The 23,821-nt window shown below is 35.1% G+C and overlaps 1 protein-coding gene across 4 annotated transcripts in view; it reads left to right on the top strand.

Annotated features, from left to right (window-relative positions):
- NKAIN2 (sodium/potassium transporting ATPase interacting 2) overlaps nucleotides 1-23,821 on the top strand; it is a 1,036,965-nt gene that overhangs the window by 481,820 nt on the left and 531,324 nt on the right. For all 4 annotated transcript variants that reach the window (XR_004248834.2, XM_032158200.2, XM_032158208.2 and 1 more), the window contains exon 2: nucleotides 3,204-3,341. Coding sequence is in view for 3 of the 4 variants with exons in the window: in XM_032158200.2 (XP_032014091.1) it covers nucleotides 3,204-3,341 (138 nt within the window). In the remaining variant the exon portion in view is untranslated. The remainder of the gene's footprint in view (nucleotides 1-3,203; nucleotides 3,342-23,821) is intronic.

The following is a 23,821-nucleotide window of genomic DNA, read 5'->3' on the forward strand; positions in this document are numbered from 1 at the left end:
CACATTCATTGTGTAAAAGGAAAAAAATAATGTGATTATCTCAATAGATGCAGAAATAATAACTGATAAAGATTAGTCACTATTGATGTTACAAATAAAAACTTCATAAAGATAGTAATGGAAGGGAAGAGAATTCTTTGTGGTAGCAAAGAATTGAAAGCAACCAAATTGTATGTTAATAATGTTGTGATCTGTGCAAGCCAAACACAAGGAACCAAATTTTAAATACAGGAACAAAATTTATATACAGGAAAATAGACAAGCATGAAAGAGATGTACACCATAAGACTTTTTATGTGAAAATAACACATAAACAGCAGCATGTATTTTGCTAGGCTGAATACATACATTTATGTGTCAGATGATTACAAGGACCAAAGTAAATACACTAACGAGGTCCCCATGGGCAAAATCAGATTAACACTGAGATGGGTTAAAAGAGGGAAAAACTAACCTAAACTAAACAAAAAGGGAGCTTTGCCTTAACCAATGATGATATAATGTCATGAACTGACAAGTATGATCAGAGAGATTCTATGAAGTAGCATATATTATATAACCAGCATGGTCTTTACTATATAACCAACAAAAACAAAATCTATTTGTTTTTGGACTAAGTGTTGAGTAAATAGAAAAGGTAGGGGCATAGCAAAGGGACGATGCACAGAAGCCCAAATTCCTGTTCTACTACTTACCTCTTCTGTAACTTCGAGATAATCACTTAGCACACCACAGCTTGGATTCCTTAATCTGCAAAATGGGACAATCCTGTTTACCTCCCTTGGTTTTGTGTAGAATCATTGTGATAATACATGCCTGGAGAAAAGCATAAAGCCCCAGCATTTGTGCTCTAACAAATATGTGTCCTCTCCATCCCTGTACTCCTAGGCCCACTATACAGGCCCCTCATAGTTAATAGTCTTCCTGTGGGAAAGAATTCATAGGAAAGACTGCACACATATTACAACCCTTACACTTACTGAACTTTTCAGAAAATCTTGCATTTTTCAGGCCTATCTCTAAATTACAGAACCTATGATAATGCTACTTATGATCCTTAATAGGGCTAATCAAAAAGGGGAAAAAGGCAGAAATATTATATGCAAAGAATTACAGATTAGCTTGTTCAGTCTGCACAAACTTGTAAGTAAGAAACAGTTGGTTGTGCCATAATAAGAACCCGATAAATGTTGACATAATTTCACTTCAGGTTTGCAGACTTAGTATATTATCATCTCTATATTTTTATAATTAATAGGACTGCTATTTTCTTTCATAATTGGTGCATTTATTGAGATATTTCCCACTGTTGGACTGGTGTGTTTCATCCTCTATACGTTTGCCCTGCTGTGTCCCCACGGTTATGATGCTTCAAATTTTGTAGAGTTTAGATGTTTCTTGCTGTTGGTTTACATTCCTATTCACTATTTATTCATAAGATGAGGCGGAGAGGGTTCTATGTTGAAATGAACTTTTATACAGAAAATTAGCAATCATGTTCTCAGAACAACTACTTAGTTTTTGATACCATTCACAGATTCTAACTTCGCATATGTAATACTGCCCAATGTCACCAATGGGTCTCATTTCTTCAAAACGTTAACGATATGAGAAAGTTGAAGGAATGGTTCATCAGAAGACAACTCAGTTTTATAAAGCTTAAGTGATATTCCAGTCCTATGACAGTCTGTGTTTATTAAGGAGTAAGAATATTGCATTCCACTATTGAGACTCTGAGGAGTATCATGGCTTTAGCATAGGGTATAACAAATCAAGTTTCTTTTGTTTTTTTAATTATGGCGAAGATGCAATGAGAATTAAGATTTGACTAAGTTGGACTGTGACTGCTACAACCATTACATGGTGCCCAGTGTGCCTTAGAAAATAGAGGTGTCATGAATTTATTTTCTCTTTCAATGTGTGATGGGAAAACGTGCTACTCAGCTAAAGAACTGCAGTGGGAATAATGATCACTCAAGACGTCTTCAAACTGAGCTACAGATATTTAATTTAAAAGCACATTGCCTGTTTTGAGAGTCAGTATTTCCTTCTGACAAGAAATATCATTAAAGCATAGTGATGTTAGGAACTTAGGGATTTTAAAATCATCATTTTCCTTGAAAACCTAGCTGAATAAAATATTGAATCTTGGTATGGAGCATCAAGTCCTTTTACAATGTTTTTCTCTGAACAGAGAGTTTATTGTCATCCCCCCTGAGGGCAGGCAGGAAGAATAAAGCCAACATTCTGCTTTACTTTGTTGGGTCTGATGAGCTCTTGCTAGCTTCTTAGATCTCACATTGGGATGTAAAATGGTACTTCCGGACTACCCACTAATCTCAGTTTGTTGTTATTTTTGGTTAGTTGGTTGGTTTTCTTTTTCTCCTCTCACTGATTAGATTTTTATATGTCTTAATTATAGTTGAGAGCACAGATTAAAGTAGTATAATTTAAATCGACTTAAGTGTCTTGCTTTTATAACAGTGATGCTTGATTTTTGTTTTTGTTTTCCATTGTTCTAATTTTCTTTTAGGGCCCTTCTTTTACCTGGTAGCCAGGTATGACAAAACATCGTATTTGATCTATAATACAACACTATTAGGACTAGAAGGACCCTACACACCTCGTCAAAGTCCTTCATTTCACAGATGAGGACCAGACACCCAGAGAAGGGAAATGGCTTATGTAGGCCACTGCAGCTACTTAGTGGCAGATCCATGTCCAGAAATCTTTGTCTTGCTGAAGGGTTCTTGCTACAACTCTTGCTAAAGATTTCTTTTTCCTCCACGTCAAACTTCCTTTGTTCTATTCTCAACTTATATAATGACATTTGAACAGATCTAGCAACAAACTCTTTATGTGGACTTCTCTGACTTGCTGGTTGATGACTTCAAATGTTTGACAGTTCACATGACAATATAATTTATCCTATGACTGCAAAGATGACATCTTGTGAATACAGCTTGATTCCTCCACAAAATCATCCCTGAAAGGCTTGTAGGTGTCTATAGATCCACAGCTTCCATAGTGTTCTTTTGAAAAAAACTGAAAATGTTATTCTCACTGTAAGTTAAAGACAAATGCCAGATATGGTAACACAGTTATAATTGCTAATTATGTTATTAAAAATTTTATCCTTTTTTCCTCTCACCACTGTGCTGTTTCTCACATGCTGATCTGTCCATCCTGTTTTGCTATTCTAGGTTTGTGTGCTGGAGAGGCAAATATTTGACTTCCTTGGATATCAGTGGGCACCTATCCTGGCAAATTTTGTACATATTATTATCGTCATTCTTGGTTTGTTTGGAACTATTCAATATAGACCTCGTTACATAACAGGAGTAAGTACCTTTTCTGCCTTTTAAAAATCTTATTGAACTAGAGAATGATGTGCAAACTCCAAATGCCTTGAAAACTTATGTGTATAATCTATCTTAAAGATGTGGATACTCCCTTTTAAGTACCACGTGTTTATTTTCATAGTTTCAGATTCCATCAGCAGTAATCGAAAATGTCAGGATTAAAGCACTTGATAGTGAGTGTAATCAGATTGAATTCTCATAATTTGTACTTTCAGCAAATATTCTCATAATTACAAGCCAAACTGTGTTTCTACATTACAAAGTCATGCTTTCTGGTTTAACAGATTTTAATGGGAATTTTTTCTCATTTTAAATAGTCATATTTTATACATTGAATAAAGAGTTTAAAATCAATAGAAATGAACATATACTATTGATGTGAAAATATTAATGCACATTAGGGCTAATATTTGGCATACGAGAAAGCCAGAATAATCTGGACAGTTGCCTCTGTGTTCTCCATAATTCTCTTTTTGGCTTGGAAGAAGTATTTTGCATTCCCACTCAAGTTAAACTTACTTAACATAAAAGTGAAATCCAACTGTGTTTCAGTTACTATGGGAACCATAACTCAGGGTTGCTTTTTTTTAAACTTTTGTATGTGCCTCAGATCTCAGCTACTGCTCTTCATTAATGTACGTTTTTTTTTCTTTTTAGTTTTATCATTTTTTCTATTTCTTCTATTTTTGACAAAGGAAATGTCTATAGGCATTTATTTAAAATTGTAAAGCAGGTTTGTAGTAAAAGCATATATATAAGATAGTACAGTGAAAGCTCTGCCTTGTTCAACACAAACCAGCAGCCCTTCTCATGTTTTATGAAAGCGTCCTCATTAAAGATGCCCCCCCATGATCTGTTCTCTCTGTCATCTAGAACCCAGATAAAGCTCATTGGTACAGAGCCAGGAAATGTGGTGGTGGCTGGAACCAATGGAGCCACTGTTGGGCTAAGGAAGAATGAGAAGCCCATAGTCCTCACCTCCAGGTGCATGCCCAGCCCCCAGTGCATGTCACTGCAAAGGCTAGGTAGCCATCTAAATCTTATAAAAGTGGGAGGAGTTCTGTTGCAGGGTGAAGTTTTTTAATGCACAAGATATGATAGTATTGTCCATTTTCTTTTATGAATCGTAATTTGATACAGTGTAGGGCGGGTTGTACAGTGAGCCCTCTGAAGTTATAATATCAAGATCGAAATCTTGGATCTGCCAAATTCTGTGTGACTTTAGATAACTTCACCTCACCAACCTTTAATTTTCTTATCTTTAAAATGAAAGTAGTCATTACATTAACTCATAATGATTTAATTAATTGATATATATTAGCCATTATATGAAAAAAAATTTAACTTACCTTTCTTGTCTTATTAGACTTTGAGGTTCCTTCATGGTTTTATTCTTATAAATAATGGTTGCTCTGAAGATCATTATATAAATATTTCGTCTTTATTTCTGATAAAGTTCTTGGGATAAAATCTAGATGTGACCCAAAATATTTGAACTATTTAAAAACTCAGAGGTTAATTTTGAGGAGTAGGGGGATGTTCTATGAAATGTCCTTGGCACCATGCTTGATATTTTAAAAGCCCCCAATAAATGTTAGCTATAATATTTTTGTTTTTAATTATTATTACTTAAAAATAATACTAACCTGTTAGCATAGCAATAGGCTGAAAGGAAATTTAAAATAGAGCAAGGTGTTCTAGATGTTGGATGAACTATTTCTGTCCCTTTTATTCTAAGATGCTACAATGCAAAAAAAATTGTGGGCTTTCTATGTATCAAATTATTATCTCATCCCTTTGAATAAAGACATACCACAGATCTTTCACTACTGGCTACTTTCTCTGGCATGGGATAAGAGTTATGATGCCAAGGGAAAACACCTTTAACATTGTTAGAAGTTTTGTTTACTGAGACTATTAGACACAACCTGAACTCTTTTTAAGGTCTTAACAATGAATTTCAGAGCCTTGATTTCATCTTGACCGGTAACATCACTGTGAATTTGGATTTTTCCTTGAGACGATGTCTTTGGCAATCTTTTGCCGGCTGGAGATGATGTAAATGATAAACTTTTTTTTTCCAACTCAGCAAGTCCTGGGTTGGAAATATAACCTCTAAATTCTGCTTGAAAATCTTTCTTTAGCTTATTTCTCTCTTACAATATCATGCTGTCTGTGGCTAAAAGATAACAAATAGCACTGTCATCTTTTTTTGCTTGGAAATCCCCTTAACCAGACCCATAAACTCATAGGTGTATTTTCTATCTTTCCAGTTACTGAAGACAATAGCTAAGATAATTGTTCTGGCGGTAAATTCCATGAGTCTTCTTTTCTCCAGTCCTCAAAAACAATTTCCTCTCTCCACTCAGAGTCTCCTTGCTGCCCTCCTGGCATCACTTGCCTCCTTATCTCAAAACCAGTACTGTGTGTTTTAGATTTAAGTATCACTGACTTTCTGGTACCAATATCTGTTCTAGGTATCTGTGTCTGTGTAACTTCTGTGCAACAAACTACAGTTGACCCTTGAACAATGTGAGGATTAAGGGCACCAAACCCCCCACACAGCCAAAAATCTGCTTATAACTTTCTACTCCTCAAAAACTTAACTCCAATAGCCTACTATTGGTTGAAAACCTTACTGATAAACAGTTGATTAACACATATTTAATATGTTATATGTGTTATATACTGTATTCTTGCAATAGTGCAAGCTACAGAAAAGAAAATGTTATTAAAGGAAATCATAAGGAAAATATATTTACTATTGATTAAATGGAAAAGTATCATTGTAAAGGTCTTCATCCTCTAACAATGTAGACCTTTATAATTTTTATATTTGCTATATTTTCTCTGTAATATTTTTACATTATAAAATAGCTTGACATAAAATATAATTTGATACAAAAATAAGAAAGCATTTCTTGACTTCATGACTGAAGATTAACATTTTGCATATTTCCTTTGTGTATATACAAATGAAACATGTCTGTGTATGCTATATATCCAAATATGTCTTAATTTTAAATTGAACATTATATCGAACAATTTAAAAATTAATATGACTATTTCACTGTTTCTTTAAGCCTTTAATGTTATACATTATCCTATTTTCATATTTTTCTATTATATTAAATTATTCCCTATAGTCATTTCCAACAAAAATACTCACATCTTTTTTTGTGAATCATTCCTTAGGAGAAATACCTAGGTATAATCGAATAATATGAACAATTTTAAGGCTTTTACTATATAATTAACAATAACCTATCCAAAATTATTTTACTGAATTATCCTCTTAACCAGTGTACAGCAGAGTCAATTTCACTGCACTCTTGCTAACCCTGTGTATTATCTGTTCTCATAGTTGTTAATTTGATAGAAGAAAAAATGTTATTTTCATTTTTAATTGTGTTTCTAATCTTAGTGAGTTAGAATTTTTCATATGTTCATTACCCATTTTTATTTTCTGTTTGGGGAATTGTCTTTGTGTGTGTGTGTGTATGTGTGTGTGAGATAAGTTTTGTTCTTGCTGCCCAGGCCAGAGTGCAATGGCACTGTCTCCGCTCACTGCAAACTCCACCTCCCAGGTTCAAGCGATTCTCCTGCCTCAGCCTCCCAAGTAGCTAGGACTACAGGTGTGTGCCACCATGCCCGGCTCATTTTTGAATTTTTTTAGTAGAAATGGGGTTTCACCATGTTAGCCAGGCTGGTCTCGAACTCCTGACCTCATGATCCACCCACCTTGGCCTCCCAAAGTGCTGAGATTACAGGTGTGAGCCACTGTGCCCGGCCAGGGATTTGTCTTTTGGTCTTCCTTGCTAATTTTTTACCCTGCAGTCTTAGTGTTTATCTTAATTTATGTAGATAATTTAATAAAGATATTTACCTTTAAAACATCATAAAGCTTCCTTTTGATACTTATTATGTCCATCTTATTACAGTTAACTCTCTTTCCATTTGTGATATTTTCTGCTGCTTTTAAGATTATGAAATTCAAATACCATTTTGAAAAAGATAAGTCTTCATTATCCTTATGTCTAATTTTACCAAAACAAAAAGGCAGGTTTTCTGATATTAAGACTGAGGATATTTGCTATATTTGAAGAGCTTCAAATTATTGATGGGACATTTTATTTAATTGACCTTGCCTCCCCCACAAAAAAGTATGTGGACATTCTCTCAAACCATTGAGCTTGTAGCAACAAATAAATGAGAGTATTGGTAATGATTTTTGTTTTCTTCATTTATCTTCTTTTTCATATTAGCAAAGAAAAAAAGATGAAAAATTTAAAACAGATAATTGGAAGAAGAACTCATTAGTGCCATGGAGAGCCTCTGGCACTTTGCAGAATATAGTATGCTGAATGAAAATGAAATAGATGTTTTCAGGTCCAAGCAAAGGAAACCTGAAGCCAGAATTCATAGAAAGAATCAATCTTGTGTAATTCTCAACCACATCAAATCCCAGAAAATAATTCATAAATAAATATATACAATGGCTCCCAGGAAAGCATTATTTTACATCATACATGGAATTATATAATGCATCATCATTTGGGGAAGTAGAATGTGATCTGAGATATCCAGTGTTTATAAGTTAATGACAAAGTAATGTTAAGAAGCTGCACTGGCACTAAGGAGCTGCTTTAGGTTATCTAAAATAATCTGAGGAATATGTAGGTTCCTATCCATTAAAGCTATAGCAACTTTCTCAGTGATATTGCCAAAAACAAATGTTGCTGTGCAACATGCCAAAAATAAATTATTTCTCCCCCCTCTCTCCCTTTCTTCCTTCCTTCTTTCCTTTCTTCCAAACTCAGTCTCCAAACTAGAAAAAAAAAGTTTCAAAATAGCTGAAAATCTATTACTCAAATTTTATAGAGGATAGTATACTAAAATCACAGTAATATTTGTAAGAATCATTTCTTGTTTCTTACCAATTCCATCACCGATTCTCCTGTATATCTACCTGTCTTCATAAATTCTATAACCCTCACATTAACTTGACACAACTTTTGTTCAAACTCATGTGGAAAGGAAATAGTAGAGTTAGGAGGCTGACACAGGTTCTCCTGACAACCAGTCTCTCCTTGTAACCACCACAGTGAACTGCCTCTTAGGGGCACAGTTCGGAGACCCAAATCTATCTCATAAATGAACGAAGGTGCTGTTAAGTTGTGGGCAAATTTAAAATTCATTACAGCATTTGCGATTTCCAGAGGATTTAGATTTTAAGTTGTGGTCTGCCTCTCCCATATCAAGGATTATGTTTTTAGCTCCTTAGTTAATGGAGAAATAACCTCATGTCTCAAGAGTTTAGAACAGAAAACTCTTAGAGATGGATATTTTATTCATGTGGGAAAACAATAACACAAACTATCTTGAATCTCTAATAACAGTGAATTAGAATGGTATGTTGTTTGTTTTCTATAGCATCCAGCTTTTTGATGGTGATTTCACATATATGCATATGTACACATTCATCTATGCAATATAAGTTATATCTAATATCAATTATAATTATATGTTAAATAAGGACAAATGATCTATTTCTACATTCGCTATTTGTAAAGAGTTTCAAATAATTGATGGGAGAATTTATTTCTGTGTAATTGAATAAAATACTCAAAACATATTGGAAATACAAAAGACCTAGGAAACACCAATACAGACATACATACATACATATCATTATGTCTAATGAAGAATCTTTCTATGACACCAAGTTAGACTACAATAACTAATTCTAAAATCAAATTAAGGAGAAATATTGGGATTGGTTTCCTGTTTTGTTACTGAAAAAGCAAGAGATTAAATTAATATGGTTAAAGCTGATTTGATGAAGCAAGTCTATGATGGTTACAAAGAGAAGCCAATACACATGAATCTTCATTTCTTGTGTTCTAAGAATTGTAAACTCTAAGACTGTCATAATAACCCTGCTTACTCTTCCAAAATAATAAAAAAGTATTTCTTTTAGTCCATATTTTAAAGTTTTGAATGGTATTTTCTCATTAATGCTGAACACTGAACTTCTGTTCACCAATTTAGGCCACTTTTTGTTTTACTACATTTTTTTTAATGTGATACATATGGTAATTGGTGGCTGTTGATTTCTAGATTGATGTACATCCTCCTTCTCCCTAGTGAGGCAAGATCAGCTTCAGACAAAGTGTCACCTGCTTTGACTTCCTTAACTTTGCTTTTTCTAGAGCCAATATGGTAAAGAAAAGGATCCCCATGACATCCTGGCCAAAGCATGGGGCCACAGAGTGACTGGAGCACCAGAGACAAAGACAGGATTCATTTTGTAAAAAGATTACGACACGGCAACTTGAGAAATCTATAGACACCTTAGTGGTTCTGTATAAGTAAAGAATCGCATACTCTATTTGCATGGGGGAAAAATCCTCTAAATTCCTAGAATTTACTATTTGCTGATGATTGCCGTGATTTGATTTTTAATTGTCCATGGAGCTCAGGTCTCCATAGAGACTATCACCAACAGCAATAAATCAGGAGCACTGTGTCCATTTTCCAGGTCATATGCTTTTCTAAAACTAATAATGTTACCTCCCTAAAAATTTTTGCACTCCTACAAGTCATTTCTAAGAAGTCATTAATCTATGTTCAAGTAGTTGTTTTGCCACCTTTATTCAATTTTTCTAGGAGAAAAAAATATCTGAAAGAGAACTTATTGCAGCTAAAGCATTAACAAATTCATGCTTTCTGTGTTGAGGACAGAAAATCAATGTAGATTAGAGATGAAGAGACTTGAGATAGTAGTAAATTAACAATACTTCTAATGACTTTAGAGTAGTTGTGAAAATAAGTCTTTTCCCATAAGCCTGGAAGGAAGGGAGAAAAAAAAAAAAAACATCATTACAAGTTTAATGGATTTAGCCTGTAGTCCTAAAATAAATGTAATAATGCAACATTGCAAATGCAATTTATTCTCAAAAGAATGTGTTCCCTTGGGGAAATGTGGACCATTTATTCTACAAGAAGATACTTTGTGCTCTCATTTTGGTGTTAGGCTATGACTAAAGATTTATAGGATGTGGTACATATAAATAATTACATTTGACAGTCTAGATTTACTTTTTTAAATCATCTAATAATTTTTGAAAATGAATTTTAAAGAAAAGATATATTGTGATATGTATATTAGTTTCTTTTTCTAAAATAAAAAAATCAGATTAATTTATGTAGTTTTTTTAATCAAAAGTAAATTTGGGCTTATAATAAAATAAAACTTCCTTTCCATACTCTTCTCCAGCTGTTCCTAATCCCTTTATAGTTCTTCTGGGGTTACCTCAGAAATGTGTGTGTGTGTGTGTGTGTGTGCACCCGCGTCTGTGTTGCTAATTGTTGATTTTTCAGCTTTAGACAGTATCTAATAACAACCTGCCCCAAATCATTTGGTCTAATTTATTTTTGAATTATATGTTGTTTTTACAGGTTTTCTTTCCCCTATGAAGTTTCTGATTGCCTTTTTTTTTTTTTGTAAGAAACAAAACAGGCCTTGCTTAAGTGTATCCTAAATACATTTCTAATTCATGTGCATTCTATTGCTTGATATTCATCCTGTTTTAATTTTTGAAATGCATTGCTTTGCTATTGGAATTTAATCCAGTCCCTTTATATTTGACCTTGACTATCTGTAGCTTTTTGTTTTTAATGCAATGTTCTTCTTCCCTGGAGATTTCTCTTAGTACTCTGTCATTTTACTCCTATGTAAACTGTTTGTTCTCAAGCCCTATTATACATTTATCTCTCCCTTCTTCCGAATTTGATTCATGCTTTCTTAAATTCCATCTATTGTCTCTTTGATATTCTTCAAACAACTTCCTGAAAAAGCATGTTTGTGAGATAAACTTTCTGAGTTTTATCTGTCTCATGACAGAGAATGACTTTAATCTACCTTTACACTTGAGTACTAGTTTGGCCAGGTGCAGAATTCAGGGTTGAAAATCATTTTTTTCTTAGAACACTGAAGTAATTGTTCACAATCTAAGAAGCAGTGTTACTGATGGCCAGTCTGATATCAATCTGTAAATAACTTTAAAAGAAGTGCTTAAGATATTCATTTTATTCTTGTTGTCTTGGCATTTCAAAATGGCGTGTCTAAATGTGAACCTATTTAAAAATTGTGTAGTCTTTTTTTTATTATTTAAACACTTATAGAAGACTTTGTTGTGGCTCAGAAAATCATATCCAATGTATGGCAATTTTGAATTAAAAGAGCAGCCTCAAGGTCTCTCTGACCTTCCTTCATCCTCTGTCTCTAGATCCTCTCTTTCCCAAAGCACCAGGAGGCCCTTTCTCTGAAGTTCACTTGTCTAACTGAGGTAAGTTCTTCCAAAAGAAATGCAATTGTCTTGAAACCCCTCCCTAGGAATCTCATCAAGCAGCCAGGGAAGATTAATCACTGGGGAGGAGATTAAATGTCATCCGCATACCCAGACAGCCTATCACTTATTCTTCTGGAGGCTGCTCTGAGAAGCTTTATCTGCATAATAAGACAACCTTTGTTCATCCTGTGGTTCTTCCTTTTTTCTCCCCCTTAACTTGTCTCCACCTCTCCTGAAAGCCCTCAAGCTCCTATTCCTTTATGGTATAAAAACTCAACCATCTGGCTCCTCCTTTGAGTTTTATATTTTCTGTAAGTCTCATGAGCTTAAATAATGTGTATGCCTTTTCTCCTGTTTATTTATTGTCAGTTTATTTCAGCAGACTCAGTTGTCAAACCTTCAGAGGGAAAGTTTGAACCTCCCTATACCTTCAGTTCTGGAATTTGCATGCATCATTTTGATGATTCTTTATGCTTTTCAACATTTGCCTTTGCTATGCTATCCCCAGGTAATTTCATTTAACAGTTATTTTATATTATAGTTTTTAATTTATTTATGAAAAATCTCCTTGTTTTCCCCAGAGAAATAAACTCCTGGCTGATTCTGAAAGTGGTAGAGGGTTATTGCTGTTTTCCGGCCCACTTTACACACTGACCTTTGGTCATACATTTCTTGCCCAAGTCTCCAGAGTATGCAAAATTCTCCCTAGCAGTCCAGCATTTTTTTGTCTCTCCTCCATGCATATTATAGACTGGCAATTGCTTCATTCTGCTTATTAATCAATATCCATCTCTTTGTCTTCCTCTTCAGGCAATTGGTTGAAATCTCTTTGTTGCTAATGTTTTATTACTAATAGTTGTAGGACTATATTTGTTGTAGGCTCAGGTTGCCTTTTTGAACCAAAAGTGTAACAATAACTATTAGATTGCATTAAGTATGTTTTACTTTGGTGTAATTTCCTTTTTATCAATGAGAGCTGAGCAGATGACTTTTTTTTTTCTTTTTTTTTTTTTTTTTTGAGACAGAGTGTCACTCTGTCTCCCAGGCTGGAGTGTAGTGGCACGATCTCAGCTCACTGCAACCTCCGCCTCCCAGGTTCAAGTGATTTTCCTGCCTCAGCCTCCCAAGTAGCTGGGACTACAGGTGCCCATGACCACACCCAGCTAATTTTTGTATTTTTATTAGAGACGGAGTTTCACCATATTGACCAGGCTGATCTCGAACTCCTGACCTTGTGATCTGCACCCCTCAGCCTCCCAAAGTGCTGGGATTACAGGCGTGAGCCAGCACTCAGGCTGACGTTGTTATACATGGTATGGAAATCTAATGGCTTTAAAAAGCCATTAACTGTTTGCCTATTAGATGGTAAGCACAATGCTATGCGTATACCATCATAAGAAAGTCTCCAGATGTTTACATTTTAACAGAGGAGGAAACAAATGTTTAATCAAGTGAATGCAATACTTTTCATATGGACTATGCTAGAAGTAGTATGTAGAGAATAAATCAAAGTACTCAGATACTCAGAACAGGTTAGGCAGCTCAACTGGGATTGGGGGATCCCAGAGGGATGGCAGGATGATTCAAGAGGTGCTTTATGGAGAATATGACCCATAAGCTGTGATTCAGAGTATCAGTAGTATTAAATATATCACTGGAAAGACAGAAAGAGGGGAAATTCCAGGCAGAAGCAGACAAAGGTAACAACAAAGGCAAAAAGCACTGAAGTGTTAAAAATATAGTTGTATTTTTCTTAATTTATATTAAAGTGGCATGGTTGCTACACAGGGGCTTGTTGAAATATAAGACTAAATATGTAGGCAGGAACAAGATTGGAAAAAATCTACTTGACCATGGTAAATTATTTATGTGGGGCATTATGGGAAAATTGGAGAGTTTTATATAGGGAATGGTTCCGAGCTGCTAGCATCCTAGAGGGAAGGAGAGATATAAAGATATATGTTTATAGATCTTTTTTGAGAAGAGACAGAGTAATGTTGAAGCCACACGCCAAAACAAGGAATAAAACAAGGGGAACTACTGAGGAAAATGTTCAAAAGTTGTTTTAGACTTGTCAGTTTTTTATTAGTCATATACGTGTGACCAAATAGGGCTGTGTCCTCAATCCTTTATGGACTGTTTCCTAAAAACTTGATATTACTTTTAGATAAAAACAGCAAATATTTTCGTATATGTAGATGACATGATTTTATCATCATAAGCTAAAACTGTCGTTGCTGAGTGTCTTTATTAGATACCTGGTATGTTAAGTAATTCGTAGCAAAAATGTAATAATACCATTCAATTTTTCTAAAATGACAGTGTTTGGGGGGAAAGCCTCCAACATTTCACTAGCCTATATTTAGTTACTCTGTACACAGAAATATCTAATATAATTACTTAGATGTGCATTTTGCAACCAATTTATTTTATAAAGTACAGTAGGCAGAGTCATGTCATTCTGATTTTTTATGAGTAAAGACGGAACTTGAGTATGTGCACCCAAAACAATTATCTGGTTTAAGATCAATTGCAGCAAATTTTTGTTGGTAGAATTTGTGGGACATTGATTGTCCTTTGTTGATTGGCATGATCCTGGTATTGCACTTCATTAGCCTGTCTATGTGGAGATGAGGGGTAGTTTTTTGGTTTGTTTGTTTTGTTTTGTTTTTAATCAGGCACAAGTCTTATCTGACTCCTCAGTTCCTGGTGTCATTCCAAACAACAGCTAACTGCCCACTGAAGCCCATGAGCCTCCATATAACCATTATGAGAGACTATCTGCCTTTGTAGCACCTTTTTTTTTTTTTTTTTTTTGAGACGGAGCGTTGCCCTTTTGCCCAGGTTGTAGTGCAGTGGTGCAATTTTGGCTCACTCAACCTCTGCCTCTCCAGTTCAAGCAATTTTCCTGCCTCAGCCGCCCAAGTAGCTGGGATTACAATCATATACCACTACACTCGGCTAATTTTTGTATTTTTAGTAGAGACAGGGTTTCACCATATTGGTCAGGCTGGTCTGGAACTCCTGACCTCAAGTAATCTGCCCTCCTGGGTCTCCCAAAGTGTTGGGATTAAGCGCATGAGCCACCACACCCAGCCTCGTAGCACTTTTTGGTAAAACATCAAAATTACTGCCACTTGATGTGACTGGAAAGGGGTCCAGATCCAGACCCCAAGAGAGGATTCTTGGATCTCGTGCAAGAAAGACTTCAGGGTGAGTCCATGGAATAAAGTGAAAGCAAGGTTATTAAGAAAGTAGAGGAATAAAGAATGGCTACTCCATAGAAAGAGCAGCCCCGAGGGCTTCTGGTTGCCCATTTTTATGGTTATTTCTTGATTATATGCTAAACAAAGGGTGGAACTTTCATGCCTCCCCTTTTTAGACCATATACGGTAACTTCCTGACGTTGCCATGGCATTTGTAAACTGTCATGGCACTGGTGGGAGTGTCAGAGTGAGAATGACCAGAGGTCACTCTTGGTTTTGGTAAGTTTTAGCGGGGTTCTTTACTGCATTCTGTTTTGTTTTGTTTTTTAATTTTATTATTATTATACTTTAAGTTTTAGGGTACATGTACACAATGTGCAGGTTTGTTACATATGTATCCATGTGCCATGTTGGTGTGCTGCACCCATTAACTCGTCATTTAGCATTCGGTATATCTCCTAATACTATCCCTCCCCACTCCCCCCACCCCACAACAGTTCCCGGTGTGTGATGTTCCCCTTCCTGTGTCCATGTGTTCTCATTGTTCAATTCCCACCTATGAGTGAGAACATGTGGTGTTTGGTTTTTTGTCCTTGTGATAGTTTGCTGAGAATGATGGTTTCCAGCTTCATCCATGTCCCTACAAAGGACATGAACTCATCATTTTTTATGGCTGCATAGTATTCCATGGTGTGTATGTGCCAATTATGACCTGTATCTTGTGCTGACTTCCTATCTCATCCTGTGACTTAGAATGCCCAGCCATCTGGGAATGCAACCCCATAGGTTTCAGGCTCATTTTACCCAGCTCCTGTTCAAGATGGATTTGCTCTCGTTCAAAGGCCTTTTACATTGATACTTATCAAAAGTTCAATTAAGAAAAATGATATTTATGGAGAATTGCTTACAAGATAAAAGGTTCATGTATTCTGCCAGACCCTAATGTATCCTAGGCAGACTTTCATCCCTATACTCTGTCAGTTTAATGTTGGCAGTGTGTTTTATTTTATTTTTTTACTACTAAATGTATTTTATTAATGTTGTTAAACTACATTAAGTGATTTTATAAGAAACACACTTATGACACTTATTTATTTATTAGGAAGATTTAGTTGAAAGTATTGCTTTAAATAGGTGCACAAGAAAAACAATCTACCTCTTGTCTCAATCCTGAAACTAGTGATACTTTCCTTGTGCATTAGGTTGATCTAATGGCAATAGCAAAAATTTCAGTCAACTTCCTGAATTTAAATGAGAAGACTTTTTAGCAGTCTGCTTACTGTGTTATAGCTATTAGTATTCAGTAAATGGTCTTTACTATATTTAAGTAGTTTCCTTCAATTATTAAGAATAGCTAATAATATTTTATTACATATCTTTGAAGCTGTATGCTAATATCTCTTTAAAATTTTTGGATGCATTGAATTAGATTAATAAGTGCTCTGATATTAATTTAACTTTCCATTACTAGACTATACCTTATTTGTTTGTAATGTTATTCTTTTCTTTGATTGCTATATTCAACTTTTACTATTTTTAATTACTTTTTTGCATCTTTATTAAAAATGCAATTAATTTATAGCTTTTTACTTGTAATATTTTTAAAATTATGCAGCCTTAAGAAAATAAATTGGGGAAACTTTTTTCTGTGGTATAGAATAATTCAAATAGGATTGGAACTACAAATGTTCTTAGAACTAATCTATGAAACCATCTAGTCCTGGTACTTTCATGAATGGTAGCTGTCTAATTATCTTTCCAATCTTTTCTACAATAATTGATCTTTTCAAATTTTCTACTTCTTGCATGATTTTGGTGATATAAATTTCATCAGAGCATATATTTTCTAGAGCATTTGTTTTGTGTTATTGTCATAGTTTTATTTCAAATTCTATTGCTCTTTTTAGAATTCCTTTGATATCACTGGGTTGGTCTTTTTTTTGCATACCCTTTTTTGCTCATTTCATGTATTAATATCCCGTAAGAGAAAAGTGATAACAGATAATATCAAAACACCTCATTTCTGCTTTTTTCTATTTTCTCTCATTCCAAGATAATGGGAAGAGGCAGGTAGGCACCATTTCCAGGATATTTGCTAATTTTTATGGCAATGAGTGTAGCAAACTGATAATGTGAATCAATGAATTTTTTTAGTTTAGAGTTTCTTAGTATAATGTCTTAGTCTTTTTTACGTTGCTATAGCACACTACCTGAGATTGGATGATTTGCTTATTTATTTATTTTAAAAAATGTTTATTTTAGCTCAACGTACTAGAGGCTGGGAAGTCCATGATAGGGTGGCTGTATCTGGTTAGCTACTGGTGAGAACCCAGTTCTGTGTCATAACATGGCGGAGAAGTAGAAGGGGAACTGGGAGCATGTGAGAGGAGCAAAATAGGAGGGGCGGCCTCACTTTATAACAATCTGCTCTAGTAGTAACTCATCCAGTACCCAGCGAGTGAGAACTTACTTATTCCCTTGAGAATTAACCCAGTTCCATAAGAGCAGCATTGATCTCTCTCAATGACCTAATCACCTTGGATAGGCCCAACCTACCAATATCCATTCATAGCACATAGTCTGTTTGTCAAATAATAATTATAAACAATTATTTTTAAAGGTTTTGACTGCAAAAGGGTTTCGGCTTCATGTTAATTCTGAAATTGATTAAAGACTTTCATTGACCACACCAGCAAAATTGACACTACATAAAGAAAGTCTTTGGTAGCTGTAATTACTACAAAACCCCTTTTGTATAATATTCTTTATACTACTTATTTCAAAATAAATCTTTCCTTGCAAGTATATAAGCAATACTCTGAAGTTGATCCTTCAGAGGTTTTATGAATTGTTTTATTTGCCGGATGCTTTGTGATTGCCCAGCTGACTCTTCAAGGAAATAGTTGTCATTTTCCTGGTCATCTCTGTGTTGTATTTGTAGATGTCCTGTCAGTGGTTTTTGGAAATGTTGACTCATCTGGGAACTCCATGCACAATAAGATGTTATCTACACCCCACAGTTAAACTTCTGTTTGACTAGACCTGTCATTTTCTGAGACACAGCGGAATCAATTTTTTTCTTCATATTTTTTCTTTTAAAGATACCAGTTATGTTTATGGAATTTTATAAAAGAAATGTTTGGCTGCAAGTATTAAACTCATTTTATCTAGAATTCATTTTTATGGGGGTGTCATGCAGTGAAAATTTGATATGTGTGTACACAAAGATTCCCCTTGGAAGTGAAGCGACTACCATTTTATAGTACAGTAAAATTGGAATTATGAGATGTCTTATTTTAATTCTCTTCTTGTTTTGAAAGGTCAGTGTTTGATGGGGAGTTTCTGTGCTTACATTTACACTTAAAGTTACATTTTCAGAGTAGTTTGTGCCTAGGAATTTATCATGGAGCAAAACTATAATTTGGCATAGTTTTCATTCTATCTTCTGAAACCTTTGTGTCGTCTTCCTTCTCCTTGTTCTTTTCTTCTTCTTCTTACTATTATTTTATTTTTCTTATTTTAATGCAATACATTTAGTCAAAGGCATAAGAAACTCTGTGAACACTTTGAGGGGTCTGTAGCGTAGCGTTGTTTAGCTGACAGTTTAGTAAAACTAAGACAAACAGCCCCATAGCTGCAGGTTAGTCTAGAATAATGGCTTGAACCTGCTTTTTATTATTGCTTCTTTACATCATATAGAATAAATGCTGACACTGGCTGCTGTGAGGAAGAAACTCACTGATTAGGAAGGAGATTAAAAAACATAAGCCAGTTTGAAAAATCCTAATTTTATTTGAGGAGAAATTAATATCATTTGTAATCTCTGCTATGCCCTACTACTATTGATGCATTAAGGTTGAAAGTGAATGGATTTCAATAAGCCAGACAGAACATTTCTTTCAGATATCTGATATCAAAACAATTCTCAGGGCACAATATAATTGTTTTCTGAACTAAAACATATATAATGCTCTTGGAAATGTTTTCAAAAATTGTATTTCTTTTAACCAAGTCAACTTCCCAATCCGAACTCCCCCCTTTACTCTTCTCCATAAAATACTGAAAATAGATGAAACTTCAGGGGACATATGCCAATTTGTCGATCTGGTGATACCTTCTCTCTTATAACCATTGCTACATCCTTCATTATAGTAAAAAGACTATCTCAATGAATAACATCACTGTTTATGTATAAAGAATAGCATAATTCTATTTTTAAAATTATAAATTAAAAAAATTTTAACTCTTCTCTTTTATTTAAATAATGTATAATTCCTCCACAATTGCATTCTCTTTCACATTCACCACCTGGGATGCAATTTCTTCATGGTTAAGCCTCTACTCAGCTTTCACTTCTCCTTGTGTATTAGAGTATAATGAACAGTTTTTCTATGCTAGTTTGCTTTGAGTTATAATAGGATATGTACAGAATAAAAGTATAAAATTGAGGTTTATAAAGCAAGAAATGATGGCATAAATGGAGTTGCCAGAGGAAAAAATTCTCAGTTATGTTTTATTTCAAAACATCTTTGATGACCTTATTTGATAGTTATGGAAATTATTTTGCATAACTGGTTCTAATATTTTCCCCATCTTATCATTTTATGTAGCTAGGTATATGCAAATAAATGTCCAAGCAGAAATCATTATAATTTCATTTACAAGAATGTTTATGAGTTCAGATATTCTTTTGAAACATGCAATAATTTCATAAAATGAGGAATGTAAAACTTATATAATTAAAGATTGCATTGAAAACCAGATTATATAGATGTTGGAGAATGGTGTACAAAACATTCTAGAAAGATAAAAGAACATAGACTACATACAAGGGACCACATCAAAATTCCTATTATTTCCATGTTTTCAAATGTGATCTGTGGATAAGTTATGAGGCAGTGAAGTAGTTTTAAATCAATTTCAAATTTTCACAGAGATATTAGGAGCAATTAAAATCAAGGAAATAGGAATTGTTTAGGATAAAAGCATTCAATTAAGACCCAGAACATTTACTGGGCTTCTTGATGTGCCTGCTTCTTTAGTGTTGTACATCACACACATGGACACACATAAAAAAGTAGTGCCTATTTAGGCACAAAGTCCTTCACCATGTGTTTTGGACTAGATCAGTCAAACCAGCACTAAGACACTGGTGCAGCTTCTTTCTCTCAGATGCCTGTACAGTCTGCAGAACCATGAGCATTTTCTCTCTCATAAATGATACACAGCTTTCACTAGACAATGATTAAAACCAGATAATAATAGTAAGAATTACCATGATGACTAGTATGTCATAAAATTATGAAAACTTTTATACATACAGTTGATCCTTGAACAACATAGGGGTTAGGGATGCTGACCCACACACAGTCAAAAATCTGCATATAAGTTTTGACTCCCCAAAATCTTAACTACTAATAGTCTATTATTTATTGGAAGCCTTACTGATAACATAAACAATTGATTAATTAAAACATATTTTGTATCTGATATGTGTTATATACTGTATTCTTACAACAAAGCAAGCTAGAGAAAATATCAAGCTAGAGAAAATATTATTAAGAAAATAATAAGAATAGAAAACATATTTACTATTATGTAAAAGTGGATCATTATAAAGATCTTTATGTTCATCATCTTCATGTTGAGTAGGCTGAAGAAAAGAAGAGGGGTTGGTCTTGGTGTCTCAGGAGTGGCAGAGGCAGAAAAGGTGGAAACTGGCCCCCCTGCCCCACGTGGCTCTCAGGTGGGCCACAGCACCATACTGCCCTTCCTTCCTCTCCCTGGATCATCCCACCCTTCTAGTCAGTTCTGATGGAGAAACTGGTTACCTTGGTTGCTGGTGAAGGATTCACATGCTTATTATGGTTCTTTTCGTTGGGAGCCTCCCAACTGAGCTGTTTCCGAGTCGGCCATCTTGGCCCCGCCCCCTGTCAGTAATTTTTAAAGCCATGACTTTCTACGTGTTTTTATGTGGAACAAAATCAGGTATTTGGCAGGAAATCACCAATTGTTCATAATTTAAATCATTTCTTCTCTAAAACCCTCAAAATTTCATAAGAAGTTGAGGTCCCAGAATCTAAGGCTAAAAACCTGACTCTATCAATGAAATGTGTTAATGCATCCACTTTTATACAAGTCATATAAACTCTTTACCTTGGTTTCTTCTTCACATCAGTTATCAGCTGTGAGTATGGAATGAAAGGTTAATATAAAATATTGAGCATGTGTCTTGCACAAGTAGACTCTCAAATGTTATCCATTATGTTAACAACTTTAACTTCTTTGTCTATTTCAACATGATCCTTGGCCATGTTTTACTGAAACTCAATAGCAATAATACCTCATCTAGGAGTCAAAATATTTCGAACTAAGAGATAATCAAAATTACTTAAATATTTTCCTGAATAGGGTTTCAATACTCTTTTAGCAGAACTTTTTTTAAATGTTTTTTATGCATCACCCTCTCACAAATCTCTATAACCATGTTTTGTGTAGCAATATACCTGTTTTCTTCTTTATCTCTATTTTTAATGTTTCCATTATGATTTTCAAGTTTCATGGCTCAGCAGAAAAAGGTCCACTACTTTTTCAAACCTTACTTGTTGTCATGATTCGAATTACTAGAAATGAAACATTTTCAATCTGACACTGAAAAGCAAGATAAATAACATGTGTGGTGAGAAACTGCTGTGCTAAAGATGTTCCAAAATGTCCATTGTTCACTATTTCAATAATTTACCTGTCAACAGCTCTATTTATTTGGGGATTATTTTTGTGGGTTGTTTTCTGCACTCAGGCATAGATGATAATGCCACATACATTCATCTGAGATAAACAGAACTATAAATAATATATAATTTTAAATATAGAATGATCAAGATCCCAGAAAAGCAGTCTCTCGCCTTCTGTGAACTCAGCAGATAATGCATGAATTGGTAATGCTTGGAAGGACAGAAGACCCCGTGTCTATTATCAGTGGGGATGCTATCGTTAAACCACTTTAGAACAGCACAGCAAATGGTTTCATGTAAGGGCTGCTACAGGACTTGAGTGAAGCCCTCAGAGAAGAGCGTGGTTTTAGCCTGCCCAGGGCTAATGATGTATCAAGGATCTCTCCACAGTAACCATGTGTGGCGGCTTGTGGATAGGCTTTGTCCTCAGTAAAGAAATAATCTTATATTTAATGACTAAGCATTTTAATCCGCTTAAATGTTTTTAGATCAAATTGATTCTTGAGGCATGGGAATTCACTGCCCTGGCAGGCAGAAAGAGACAATGATGCGCTGTTACATCTGGAAAATGCCTGTAGGGAGTCTACTACTACTCAGAGAATCCAAGGCTTCTTTCTGAAGGACAAGAAGAGAAAGAAGCAGCAGCCACAGCAGCAGAAACAGCAGCAGTGTAAGAGATGTCAGAATATCAGTCCTTAGAAGACACATATGAGGAAACTGCAGAAACAAAATTGTAATAAACATGATTTCTAAAATTCACTTTGGAAATCACTGAGATTTATATGAATTGCCTATCACTTCTAACTTGGAGACTGAAACGGATAAAAACTCAGGCCTTTTAGACTGTTACTGGACTCTAGAGTTTGTTTTTCCACTGGGATATATTTTTCCTACATTTTCTCAAAATTGGATCATTGCTCTAAAAAGAAAAATGACTTTTTTTTTAAAGGGCGGTATTACCAAATGTAGCCTTTTCTTGACGATTCATGATGTAAATTGTTGTTATTACAATAAGGAAGATGAAAACATTTATTTGGGCCGGGCGCGGTGGCTCACGCCTGTAATCCCAGCACTTTGGGAGGCCGAGGAGGGCGGATCACGAGGTCAGGAGATCGAGACCATCCTGGCTAACACAGTGAAACCCCGTCTCTACTAAAAATACAAAAAATTAGCCGGGCGAGGTGGCGGGCACCTGTAGTCCCAGCTACTCGGGAGGCTGAGGCAGGAGAATGGCATGAACCCCAGGGGCAGAGCCTGCAGTGAGCAGAGATTGCGCCACTGCACTCCAGCCTGGGCGACAGCGAGACTCCGTCTCAAAAAAAAAAAAAAATTATTTGAAATAATAAAGAAAATGTTGTTTGTATGTCTTAAAAATAACATTGTCATAGATATTAGTATGCATATATGCAAAATTCCATGATTTTTCTTCTAATTTTTCCCCTTCTTTTATAGTTCTGTTTTCTATTATCCTATATTTTTCTATTCTGAATAAGTACAAAAAGTTAATTAGACTGAATTTAATTATTCACTGAATGTTGCCTACGAAAATGTATAGAAATGTTCAATTTAAAAGTGTAACTTAATGAAGAGTGTTGTACTTTGTCGAATAATCTGTTTCACGTTTCTCTCCCAGTATGTGTGATGTTTCACATTATTTCACATGGCAGAGAGAATTCAAAACTTGTTCTGTTGTTGCTGTGTGTACGACTGGCATATCTCAAATCAGCTTTCCAGAGGCAGAGCTGGGTGACCCAGCATCACCTGGAAATGTCACCAACAAACGTTGGCAGGATCTTTGAGAGAGATAATATTTAAAATTCTTTCCAACCCCCAATTCCTCTTCATACAGTTTGTCTGTGTCCCCACCGAAATCTCATCTTGAATTGTAATAATCCCCATGTGTCAAGTGGGGGGCCAGGTGGAGATAATTGAATCACGGAGGTCATTCCCCTATACAGTCCTCATAGTAGTGAATAAGTCTCGAAGATTTCATGGTTTTAAAAATGGGAGTATTCCTGCACAAGCTGTCTCTGCCTGCTGCCACCCATGTAACACATGACTTGCTCCTCATTGTCTTCTGTCATGATTGTGAGACCTCCCCAGCCATGTGGAACTGTGAGTCAATTAAACCTCTTTCCAGTATTAATTACCCAGTCTCGGGTGTG

Source organism: Hylobates moloch, unplaced genomic scaffold (assembly GCF_009828535.3).
Source record: "Hylobates moloch isolate HMO894 unplaced genomic scaffold, HMol_V3 SCAFFOLD_2, whole genome shotgun sequence".
Taxonomy (NCBI): domain Eukaryota; kingdom Metazoa; phylum Chordata; class Mammalia; order Primates; family Hylobatidae; genus Hylobates; species Hylobates moloch.